At 44.4% G+C, this 13,231-nt stretch overlaps 1 protein-coding gene across 1 annotated transcript in view; it reads right to left on the bottom strand.

Annotated features, from left to right (window-relative positions):
- Positions 1–10,996: 10,996 nt before the first annotated feature.
- The window catches only part of LOC120993804, a 76,671-nt gene continuing 74,436 nt past the window's right edge, over positions 10,997–13,231 (bottom strand). The window contains exon 7 of the mRNA XM_040422270.1: positions 10,997–11,175. Coding sequence (XP_040278204.1) covers positions 10,997–11,175 — 179 coding nt within the window. The remainder of the gene's footprint in view (positions 11,176–13,231) is intronic.

Below are 13,231 nucleotides of genomic sequence, written 5' to 3'. Positions count from 1 at the left end.
GCTCGGATGCGGACCAAAACAACGGTCGTGTGCATGAGGCCTTAGAAAAAGGAAGAAACTGTCAAACAACCAAGGGAATATGGATTAGGAAAGAGAAAATAAAAAAAGGGAAGTAAAGGAATAATAGGACATTAAAGAGGTTCTCTTACCTCAGACATTGGGGGCATATCGCTAGGATATGCCCCCAATGTCTGATAGGTGTGGGTCACACCTCTGGACCCCGAACTTATCTTTAGAACGGAGTCTAAGTGAAGGAGAGTGCACCATGCATGCGTGGCCGTCCTCCATTCATTCCTATTGGAGCACCAAAAAGAGCTCGGCTATTTTTGGCAGTCCCATTGAAATGAATGGGAAGCGTACCACGCAAGCGCGGCCACCGCTCCATTCACTTCTACAGGGCTGACGGAAATAGTCGAGCCAGCGCTCGCCTATTTTAGGCTCTCCCATAGGAATGAATGGAGGGTGGACGTGCATGCGGGTCCCAGATCCTAGCGATATGGGGCATATCGCTAGGATCTGGGACCCGCATGCATGTCTGAGGTGACACAACCCCTTTAAGACAGTAGATTAAAATGATACAAAAGTGGCTAATGCAGAGGGCAGAACAATACTTAAAAAGCCACATAAGATCCGATTAGCAAGTATGTATAGTTGTAAATCAGGTATAGAGAGAATGATATTATTATGTACCAGGCACCTTGAGAGTAATCCCCTGTGAAGAGGGAGGGATATACAGGGTGGCAGACAACACAGTGTGAGGGCAAGGGTCCATCACACTGAGACATCCAGTTGTAAGTTAGGTATTCTGATGAGCCGACGAATTCTAACCAAGGCTTCATGTAACTCCATAAGAATCCAAAGATTCTCAGGAGTCTGCAACCAATTCTTCCATTTTTTGTAAGTGAAAATTTTCATGAAACTACTCCATTATAGTAGGAGGGCGACTGTTCCTCAAAAGTCGGGGAATAACTGTTTTGGCCACTAAAACTAAAAACCTAATAAAGTCATGGCCCAAGTGGCGTAGCTAGAAATGACTGGGCCCCACAGCACATTTTTGAACAGTCCCCCTCCCCCAGCAACTTCTTCGCAACCCCTTCCTTCATTGCAAACCCCTGCTTGCTTGCAATCCCCCACTCCTGTGGCTATTCAAGATCGCTCTCTCACACCAGGCCTGGCAGCTGCTCTGTCCGTTTCCTACAGTGTCACTGTATATGTCATTGTATAATACTGTTGAGGGGGCCCTCCCAATAAAATCTTTTAGTCCTCCTCCAGGGCAGGCCCCTTCTGAGTTTCAGACATAAAGCAGTCACTTCCCCTGCTTCCCCTATAGCTATGCCCCTGCATGGCCCCCAGGGGTCTCACTTACACCTAACTTGCAGTCCACTGCCTGTTGTCAGACAAGATCCATCCCTGGTAATAGAGATTAAGAATACGGCTGAGAGGAAATGGGGGGGGGGTCAGAGCTAGCTTAGATCATAAGCCTGATATAACAACTGCTTCTACACTGCTTCTAAACATCACAGGAGCCGCCTGCTTTTCTGTAAGTGTGATTTATCCTTCCTTATCAGCTTACTGAGCTCCCTAGAAGAAAATAAACATAGAGGGAAGTAAGGGAAGTGATATCACTGTATACAATACAAGAGAAGATACAAGCGGCACTTCTGCTTTCAGCGGTGCGCGCGTCCCGGGAGGAAGATCCACAGATAATGGTATAGTAAGGACCAGCACTCGTTCAGTAATAATTTCAAATAGATTTAATGGTCACATACAAATGGTAAGTGACGCGTTTCGGCTACTGTGAGCCAACCGCTGCGACTTCCTGACCCCGGGTATAACGGAGTCAGGCGTGGTTCTTGACACCCTCGTGACAGTACCCCCCTCTCTACGAGGGGCCTCCGGACACTCAGGACCAGGTCTCTCAGGATGAGAGGCATGAAAAACCCGAACTAGCCTGTTAGCGTTTACCTCAGACGCAGGAACCCACATTCTTTCCTCGGGACCGTAACCTCTCCAATGCACCAGAAATTGAAGAGAGCGGCGGACCCGACGAGAATTAATAATTTGGGATATCTGAAATTCTAGATTACCATCCACAACAACAGGAGGGGGTGGCAGCGGTGACGGTTCTAGAGGTGGAACATATTTTTTGAGTAACGACTTATGAAAGACATTATGGATTTTAAAAGTCTGAGGTAACTCCAGGCGAAAAGCCACGGGGTTGATGATGGCTACAATTTTGTAAGGACCAATAAACCTAGGACCCAGTTTCCAAGAGGGAACCTTCAATTTAATATTCCTAGTAGACAACCACACATAGTCATTCACTCCTAGGTCCGAACCTGGCGACCGTCTCTTATCAGCCATGCATTTGTATTTACCTCCCATATTTTTCAAGTTAGCTTGCACCTTCTGCCATACCGATGAAAGAGATGACGAAAACCGTTCCTCTTCGGGAACCCCAGAAGACCCCCCCCCTCTTTGAAAGTACAGAATTGGGGATGAAAACCATATGCACCAAGAAATGGTGACTTGCCAGTGGATTCCTGACGACGATTATTTATGGCAAACTCAGCTAACGGTAAATATGATGACCACAACTCTTGGTTTTCAGACACAAAACATCTTAGATATGTCTCAAGGTTTTGGTTGGTACGCTCAGTCTGTCCATTCGACTGAGGATGGAAAGCTGAGGAAAAGGACAAGTGTACCCCCAAACGGGAACAAAAAGCTTTTCAAAATTTTGAAATAAACTGGGTACCCCGATCCGAAACAACATCGGAGGGGACCCCGTGAAGCTTCACGATTTCACTGACGAATACCTGAGCAAGAGTCTTAGCATTAGGTAGTGCGGGTAACGCAATGAAGTGTACCATTTTGCTAAACCTGTCCACTACTACCAAAATAACTGTTTTACCCGCAGACAAAGGTAAGTCCGTGATAAAATCCATTGACAGATGTGTCCATGGTCTATTGGGAATGACGAGTGGTAATAGAGACCCTGCAGGACGTGTATGTGAAACTTTTGCGCGCACAGGTAGAACAAGAAGACACAAAATCCAATACATCCTGATGCAACCTTGGCCACCAAAAACGACGAGACAATAGCTCCAAGGTTGCTTTACTACCCGGGTGCCCAGCAAGTGCCGAATTATGATGTTCCTTTAATAATTCGAAATGCAGGTTCAACGGTACAAACAATTTCTCTGAGGGGCAAGAGACCGGGGCGTCCCCCTGGGCCTCTAACACCTTCCCCTCCAGAACAGAGTGTACCGCAGAAACAACCACTCCTCTTTGAAGAATGGGCACCGGATCACTCACATTACCCCCTCCAGGGAAACAACGAGATAGTGCATCAGCCTTGGTATTCTTTGCCTCAGGACGATAGGTAATCACAAAGTTAAACCTGGTAAAAAATAGCGACCACCTAGCTTGTCTAGGGGTGAGACGCTTAGCTGATTCGGGGTACAGAAGATTTTTGTGGTCCGTAATCACAGTGACGGGGTGGACTGCCCCCTCTAAAAAGTGACGCCATTCTTCAAACGCTAGTTTAATAGCTAATAGTTCCCTATTGCCAATATCGTAGTTCTTTTCTGCTGCAGATAGTTTTTTAGAGAAGAAAGCACAAGGACGCCATTTGCCAGGAGACGAACCCTGAGACAGCACCGCCCCCACTCCCACCTCTGACGCATCGACTTCAACAATAAAAGGCTGAGAGACATCAGGTTGGACTAGTACAGGTGCTGAGGTAAACCTCTCTTTTAGAGAGGAAAAAGCAACTTTAGCGGCGTCAGACCATTTAGAAAAATCAGTCCCCTTCCTAGTCATGTCAGTAGGGGGTTTTACAATAAGTGAATAATTTTTAATGAATTTCCTATAGAAATTCGCGAAGCCCAAGAACCGTTGCAGTGCTTTGAGGTTCTCAGGAAGATCCCAATCTAAAATTGCCTGGACCTTCCTAGGATCCATACGGAAACCTGAAGCAGATAAAAAATAACCTAGGAATTGTATCTCCTGAACGGCGAAGACACATTTTTCAATTTTAGCATATAATTTATTCGTCCGTAGAACCTGCAGTACTTGTCTGACATGCACCTCATGTGTTCTCAGATCAGACGAATAAATTAAAATATCATCTAGGTATATTACCACAAACCTGCCGATTAGATGACTAAAAATGTCATTAACGAAATGTTGAAAGACGGCAGGAGCATTGGTCAGACCGAAAGGCATAACTAGATTTTCATAATGCCCCTCAGGGGTGTTAAAAGCTGTCTTCCACTCATCCCCCTCCTTAATACGAATCAGATTGTAGGCCCCCCTAAGATCAAGTTTGGAGAACCACCTAGCACCCGCAATCTGGTTAAACAGGTCAGGAATGAGAGGAAGAGGGTATGGGTCTCGGATGGTTATCCGATTTAATTCGCGAAAATCTAGGCAAGGACGCAGGCCCCCATCTTTCTTTTTAACGAAGAAAAACCCTGCAGCCACAGGTGAAGAAGAGGGTCTGATGTGTCCCTTAGCCAAGCTCTCGGAGATATAATCTTTCATGGCTTGTCTCTCTGGACCTGAAAGATTATATAACCTGGTTTTGGGTAATTTTGCACCGGGAATAAGGTTAACCGGGCAATCATAAGGACGATGAGGTGGTAACTTCTGACAACCCTTTTCAGAAAAAACGTCCTCAAAATCCGAAATAAATGTAGGTAGGGTAGTTATGGAGGCGACTAAGCAATTGCTATTTAAGCAATTTTCTCTGCACTGCTTACTCCACTCCAATATCTCCCTGGCCTGCCAATCCACCACTGGATTGTGCGCTACCAACCAGGGAAGACCCAGCACTACCGGAGTGGGAAGCCCCTCCAGAACATAACATGAAAGCATCTCGTTATGGTGGTCCCCTACCCGAAGGTGTAAATTATGAACAATGTGGATGAGGTTTCTCTGAGACAGAGGAGCAGAATCAATAGCGAATATGGGAATAGGTCTCTGTAGCGTACAGAGAGACAAACCCATAGTGCGGGCAAAATGGGCATCTATCAAATTTACCCCTGCTCCACTGTCTAGAAAGAAAGAAATAGTCTCCGTCTTATCACCAAAAACAATAACCGCTGGCAGCACAAATTGCGATGTACGTATGGAGGAAACGTATACCCCCCGGCTGACATCCTCCACACAGCCTGGGGTTAGTAGTTCTGACAGTCTTTTGTTTCTGAGGAAAGAAGGACAGACATTAATGAAATGACCCCTCTCCCCACAAAAAAAACAAACCCCACGCCTACGGCGAGCCTCAGGAGGTCGGACCTGACGAGTAGTTCCTCCTAGCTGCATAGGCTCGTCTAAGTCCGTACAGACTAACTGCTGCTTGGGAGGGGTTACCAATTGCTCCGGTTTTTTCAACCTGTCCCTAAGGCATCTATCTATTCGGATAGAAAGGGACATAACCGCATCAAGGGAAAAAGGGGTCTCATAATGCAAGCGCATCCTTAACCCTTTCGGATAACCCAGAGGAGAACTGACTCCTGAGAGCCGGGTCGTTCCATTGGGTATCCGTAGCCCACCTACGGAAGTCAGAGCAATACTCCTCTACCGGCCGCTCTCCTTGTAGGAGTCTCCGTAATCTTGATTCAGCCAGTGCGATTCGGTCAGGGTCGTCATATATGAGACCCAAGGCCCCGAAAAACTCATCCACTGACCGAAGAGCCTGGGAATCAGTAGGTAAAGAGAACGCCCAGGACTGCGGGTCCCCCTGCAGCAGGGAAATAACAACCCCCACCCGCTGTTCTTCATTACCAGAGGAGTAAGGGCACAGTTTAAAATATAATTTACAGGCCTCACGGAATGTCAAAAACTTGTCCCTTTCCCCAGAAAATTTGTCAGGGAGAGGGACCTTGGGTTCCGCAACAACCTGGTTACCAGTAGCAACCGCTGGGCTTGCGGTCAGTTGTAATTGCTGCTGTTGCTGGAGGACCGACGCCTTCAATCCTGCCACCTCCAAAGACAGGCCATGAAATTGTTTGGACAGAGCAGCAATTTGATCCATACTGGATTCTAAGTAGGTAAAAAAAAAAAAAAACATTTTTTTTTATTTTTTTATTTTTTTTACCTACACAAAATAAGGGCCAGATATACACTGCGTGCAGAATTATTAGGCAAATGAGTATTTTGACCACATCATCCTCTTTATGCATGTTGTCTTACTCCAAGCTGTATAGGCTCGAAAGCCTACTACCAATTAAGCATATTAGGTGATGTGCATCTCTGTAATGAGAAGGGGTGTGGTCTAATGACATCAACACCCTATATTAGGTGTGCATAATTATTAGGCAACTTCCTTTCCTTTGGCAAAATGGGTCAAAAGAAGGACTTGACAGGCTCAGAAAAGTCAAAAATAGTGAGATATCTTGCAGAGGGATGCAGCACTCTTAAAATTGCAAAGCTTCTGAAGCGTGATCATTGAACAATCAAGCGTTTCATTCAAAATAGTCAACAGGGTCGCAAGAAGCGTGTGGAAAAACCAAGGCGCAAAATAACTGCCCATGAACTGAGAAAAGTCAAGCGTGCAGCTGCCAAGATGCCACTTGCCACCAGTTTGGCCATATTTCAGAGCTGCAACATCACTGGAGTGCCCAAAAGCACAAGGTGTGCAATACTCAGAGACATGGCCAAGGTAAGAAAGGCTGAAAGACGACCACCACTGAACAAGACACACAAGCTGAAACATCAAGACTGGGCCAAGAAATATCTCAAGACTGATTTTTCTAAGGTTTTATGGACTGATGAAATGAGAGTGAGTCTTGATGGGCCAGATGGATGGGCCCGTGGCTGGATTGGTAAAGGGCAGAGAGCTCCAGTCCGACTCAGACGCCAGCAAGGTGGAGGTGGAGTACTGGTTTGGGCTGGTATCATCAAAGATGAGCTTGTGGGGCCTTTTCGGGTTGAGGATGGAGTCAAGCTCAACTCCCAGTCCTACTGCCAGTTTCTGGAAGACACCTTCTTCAAGCAGTGGTACAGGAAGAAGTCTGCATCCTTCAAGAAAAATATGATTTTCATGCAGGACAATGCTCCATCACACGCGTCCAAGTACTCCACAGCGTGGCTGGCAAGAAAGGGTATAAAAGAAGAAAATCTAATGACATGGCCTCCTTGTTCACCTGATCTGAACCCCATTGAGAACCTGTGGTCCATCATCAAATGTGAGATTTACAAGGAGGGAAAACAGTACACCTCTCTGAACAGTGTCTGGGAGGCTGTGGTTGCTGCTGCACGCAATGTTGATGGTGAACAGATCAAAACACTGACAGAATCCATGGCTGGCAGGCTTTTGAGTGTCCTTGCAAAGAAAGGTGGCTATATTGGTCACTGATTTGTTTTTGTTTTGGAATGTCAGAAATGTATATTTGTGAATGTTGAGATGTTATATTGGTTTCACTGGTAAAAATAAATAATTGAAATGGGTATATATTTGTTTTTTGTTAAGTTGCCTAATAATTATGCACAGTAATAGTCACCTGCACACACAGATATCCCCCTAAAATAGCTAAAACTAAAAACAAACTAAAAACTACTTCCAAAAATATTCAGCTTTGATATTAATGAGTTTTTTGGGTTCATTGAGAACATGGTTGTTGTTCAATAATAAAAATTAATCCTCAAAAATACAACTTGCCTAATAATTCTGCACTCCCTGTAATGTAATGACCGGCGTCACGCACAGGGAGGGAAAAGGGAAAGCCCTGCCCAAGGGAGAGGGAAAGGTGGTGACCCCTGACTCACCTTGCGGCTGGCACCTGACTGCCCTGACGTCCCTAGACGGGTTCCTCACCCGTGCGGCGATCACGTGCCTAAACCCTGGCTTTCCCTAAAATGAGCCCTAGATAGTGAACGGGCCGGTGGGATCGCTAGTCCGCACCACTGACACTAAGAGGGAAACACCAGGGAGAGGACAGACAAACACATACACCCAGGTGGGCGACCACAGCAGACCACAAAGGTCCAACAGGGATCCGGAGGGTAGCGTTCTGGACCAACAACCAGAGAATGCAGCAACACAGCTCCAGAGGGTCAGAATAGATGTCCAGGCAGGAAGCTCTATATCTGGCAACCAGAGAAGTGTGAGAGGGGAATATAAGGAGGTTGGGAGTGCTGGACAAGGAACAGCTGAGGAGAAGGAGCTACGGATCCCTGAGTGAGCCAAAAGGGTTGCAAAGCAAACCCAGAAAGCTACCATAAGGAAACAGCCCTATCTTACATAGAGCGCGCAGCCAACCGCTGCGACTTTCTGACCCCGGGTATAACGGAGTCAGGCGTGGTTCTTGACACCCTCGTGACAGGGGGGGGTCGCATTATGGAGGTGACAGGTTCTTGTGCCGCTCGCTCCGTTACGCTAATTGCAGAACGCACACGGCCGGCATCTGTGTTTTGCGGTCCGCAAAACACGGTGTGGTCGTGTGCATCAGCCCTCAGGGAGTGTGATAGATCTGACTACTTTCACATCTGCGTTTTCCTTTCTGGTACTGAGATCCGTCATAGGATCTCAAAACCGGAGGAAAACGCTTCAGTTTTGTTCCCATTCATTGTCAACAGGGACAAAACTGAACTGAACAGAGTTCACCTGAATGCATTCTGTTCCGTTTGGTTGAGATTCCATGTTGGACAGAAAAACGTTTTTGTGTGCGTCATGGGATACTGATCAAGATGGCATGAAACACAATGTAAGTCAATGGTGTCGGATCTGGCACTCATTGACTTACAATGATTTTAGTGCCAGATCCGTCTTGTTTATTTTAGAAATAATACAACCGGATACATTCTGAACGGATGCAGACGGTTGTATTATCATAACGAAAGCGTTTTTGCTGATCCCCTGCCGGCAAAAACGCAGATGTGATCGTAGCCTAAAAAGATGTTTTTTTTAAAGAGGACCTGTCACCCCAAAATGCATTACAATCTGAAATCACCATGTTGTAGAGCAGGAGAAGCTGAGCGTCCCACGTGGTAGCTACAGAGCTCACCTTGCATTTTATGTCTCCCGCAATGTGTGTCTCCAGCGGGGATAGCGATACCTGTGTTGGAACAGCAGAGTCCCGGCATCCCACGTGACAATCAGCGTGCTGTATTCTGGCTGCCCGGACTTCAGCTAAACAGGACGTCTTGTGTTGAAACAACAGAATCTCGGCGTCCCACCTGGTAATCAGCGTGGTCTTCAGCTACACCGGACGTCTTGTGCGCTGCATGTGGAGCGTTGCATACCGCTGTCCATTGAAGGAGTCCGTTTAACTCCGAAACGCGTTTGGCAGTATTGGCAATAATCTACAAAGACGCACCAAAACAACCCACTGATTTATTGATGAAAATTCCGACCTTGGAATAAGAATAGATGCAGTATTTAGAATATAATTCCTCAAGATTGACGGGGTGAGTCAAAAAGTCAGAGCACCATTTTCCACAGCAAGAAAGGGGGTGAGCCGCTAAATCTAATATTATTTTGAACTACTGAATATATGGTATTGTATTATTTTATAATATCTCTCCCTGTTAGGCCAATTTTTCAAGAACTCAGAAAACCCCCTTAGAGCACTATTGAAACTGTGGATGTTGGCAATTAACCTGATTGTCTGGGGTAGTGCATTCAAGAGAACTGGTGCTGCTTACCTTCTACCAACAGCTTGGTTCTGGCTCTGAACCGCGCACCGGTCCTCTCTTGTAAATGTCCAAGACGAACAGGGGTCAAGTGTGCTGCTGCAGTCAATAATCAGATGCAGCAGTGAAGTGTCCCCATGCGGCATGTCACCTCCATAAAAAGATGGAGAACCCCTTTAAGTATTGCAGCACTGTAGAGAACTTCATGGGGGAAAATGATAAGTTTACATTGTATTCTATGTTGGATGTGCAGTGACTGACACGGAATAGAGTACACCCGATGGTATGAATGAGTGGGACCCACCATCCAAGTGAGCAAGCAATTTCTGCCCTGGTGTCAATGTATGTATGAAAAGGTACACCATCCATGAATAACAACACCTTAAATTCACAACCGTGTGGAAGTCATGCGGAGTCTTCCTCTCTTGCTTGGCAGTAGTATGAACATGTTTGGGTTCCAGCTAAGCAAACAGAGCAGTTGAAAAAAACATTGCCAAGCATGAAAGTGCCGTTCATAAATGACACCAATTTCTGTTGGCTCGAAGCACGCAGCAGAACTCTAACATCACATCCTAGAAAGCCCATTGTTCCACTATGTTGTACTCTCACTCTTCACTCCGGCTCCACTCCCAGTAAACTGACGCGTGACGCTGCTGATAGGCTGCCCTGTAGCCATGGCAACTGGATGCTATTTGAACCTGGTGGCCTCCTGGACGTTGCCCAAATGTTAGTGTAGTTTTTTCCAGTCCTGTTCCAGTTACTGTGGTACTGCCTCAAGCCGCCTTATTAATGATTTATTCTGGTAGTCTTCATGGCTTGCCTCTGGGGCCCGACAGCTCATTCCTGTTCTTTGCAATAAGACTATTACATTTCAATGAAAATCTATGTATTACATCAAAGATGACATGAGAATAGATTTATCATGAAAAGATTTGATAGAATAAGTTGCATCATGAACCCATGAAAAATCTTAGTATTGGTCATGGGAGCCCAAAAAGACTAGCTCAGTGACCTTATTTTACAAGTATTTGTATAATATGCTAAACGTTGCACTTATGTTTTTTATGACTTTGATATTTAGATTTGAATGAGCTTATATTGCATATTTGAGAATATTTATTATCATGGACACAAAAAGTTTTTCAAGGGCACAATGTTACATGCAACAAGGGTGTCTCTATTTCATGTTCACTTAGTTACTAATTTTGTTTGAGCCGTTGTTATGAAACTGCCTTGCGTCTGAATCTGGGTTTGGTTATCATCTAGCTTTGTCTGGTAGATTAGGGCGGAGTTGCTGATTGCTGAGCCTTTATATATTTAGGCTTTGCTCCATTCTGGTTGTCAGATATAGCATTTGCTAGGTGCCTTCATCTCCAGAAATGTAGTTTATTCTGTATTCTGGGATCTGTAGTTCTATGACTGTATCGTGTTCAAGTATAATGTGTTTTCTGTGTATTCTGGGATCTGTAGTCCAACAGTCTTTCTTGCTGTGTTTGAAGTTTGTTGCTGCACTGTTGTATTGTCCAGGCTGATTTGCTGAGTTAAATTCAGAAAGGGTCAGTTTTGTATTGCTCTATTTCTGTTCACTGACCTTCATTTTCTGGATCATCTCCTCCTCAGCATTATATCCCTGTCATCCACCGTTGAGTTTGTTTCAAAGTCTTATTTTTTGATACTTGCTTAATATATGTTGTTTTTGTGAATGTCCGGTTGTTGTTAAATGTTGTTCAGCCCTACTCTAAGTCCTGGGGATATCTGAGTACCAAGAGCCAATTTTAGGACTTGGGATTGGTGACTGCTATAGGTGAAATCCAGTTCTGCGGTCTTGTGCACAACCAAAAAAGCAAGGGCAACCTACAAACTTTCTCCTTAATATACAGTATATGTGTCTTCTCAATAAATTGCTTAAAAAAGGTCTCCAAATCTCAATTTAAGGGATCCTACATGAAGCCCATGCAATGTGTAATAGAATTCCCTCTCATAGTGAACTGCCCATTATATGATTTCAGCACAAAATAGATTTATTACAAATCATTACAAGTTCTATTGTCTACAATGCACAAGTATATACTTGTTCAGTGGTCATGTATTAGATACACATGTTACAAAACTCTTTGTAGACAGGGATCTAAATGCTTAATCACTTTTCTGCCTCTTTCTTAACTAAACTGCTAAAAAGAAAGTACAAACGTAACTAACACAAACAAAATATGCAATGGCACAGAGCTGATTTCTGCCGAGTTATTCAAAAAGGCATTAGGTTATTCAGCCTCAAGCTCAAGTCAACCAAAATAAATGGCAATTTCATTAATGTTATACTGGCACCAAACAAGATAGATACTTCTTTCTCATGGGGATAGGTCACCAATATAGGAGTCCCGGAAAACCCGTTTAAGTCATGCCCTCTTGGTGAGCTAGTCACAATAGACTTTTCTAAAACTAGATACAGTTTTCTGAAACTGGAATTGTGCAAGAAAAGCCCACAAATTGTGCCAAATTTACAACATCTAGGTGCACTAACTTTAGAAAATGTGGACCAATGTGTCCATTGCAGGTAAAAAGAAGCCACATCTAATGCACTGATTCTTATTGGCTGCTAGTTTGAAGAGTGGACATGTGTGTCCACCTGCACTCAGACAATGGTGAACATTCTGAGGGAATCAAAAAACACCAGGGGCACCATAATAAATATGTAACAGCAAGTATTTTTTAATGATTCATATTTAAAAACTCTGGGGGTCCTTTATGATCTAACGTACGATACTGTTTGGAGTACTTTTGTTGCAGATTCAGTCGCAAAGGGGATTTGCTGCCGAATCTGCGACTTTTCCCCGCACATGCCACTTTTCTGAAGTTACGGAAAAAGGGGGCGTGGTGTGGGCAGGGTAGGGGACGGGTCGGACGGCAAGTCTCATTTACCATTTTGTACGCCTATTTTTGGCGTAGAAAATGTCTTAAATCTACGCCAGCAAAGGAGCTGGGGTAGATTTAAGCAAGTCGCATGGCCAGTGCAGGGTTATTAATAAATGACCCCATATATGCTTAATGTGAGTCTTTAATTTTCAAAGTGCATTAAGGTTTAGATTATGTGTCACTAAAATATGAAGATATTATCACTATTTTACCAACAAAATAACTGAGTACATCTCTGTTCCCCTTTAAAAATATCAACGTTTATTATTATTGTCTTAAAAATTACATATCATAATTATAGTAGGGGAATTAAATATATAGCACCATATTCAACCCAAAATTTTACCGAAAGAATCCAGAAGTACATATATTGTACCTTATCCCTTAAAGGGACACTGACAGGCCAAATCAGCATATATAGTTATATATATGACATTACAGGTCTTATACAGTCTATTAAAAGCATCTAAGTATCCCCCCTGTCCACCTTCTAAATACCGAAATATAAAGTTTTATAACCTGCCTGTCTCGTCACCAATCTGCCCAAGGGGCGGCGTTTCATCTCAAAATGCGCCCAGCCAGTCGCTCCCAACTGCCGTTCTGAAGCCCCGCCCAACTCATCAATATTAATATAATATATAAGATGAAACGCCGCCCCTTGGGCAGATTGGTGACGAGA

This window comes from Bufo bufo, chromosome 3 (assembly GCF_905171765.1).
Source record: "Bufo bufo chromosome 3, aBufBuf1.1, whole genome shotgun sequence".
Classification (NCBI taxonomy): Eukaryota; Metazoa; Chordata; class Amphibia; order Anura; family Bufonidae; genus Bufo; species Bufo bufo.
Note: the sequence above shows the minus strand (reverse complement) of the source record. Positions and strands in the feature narration are given on the sequence as shown.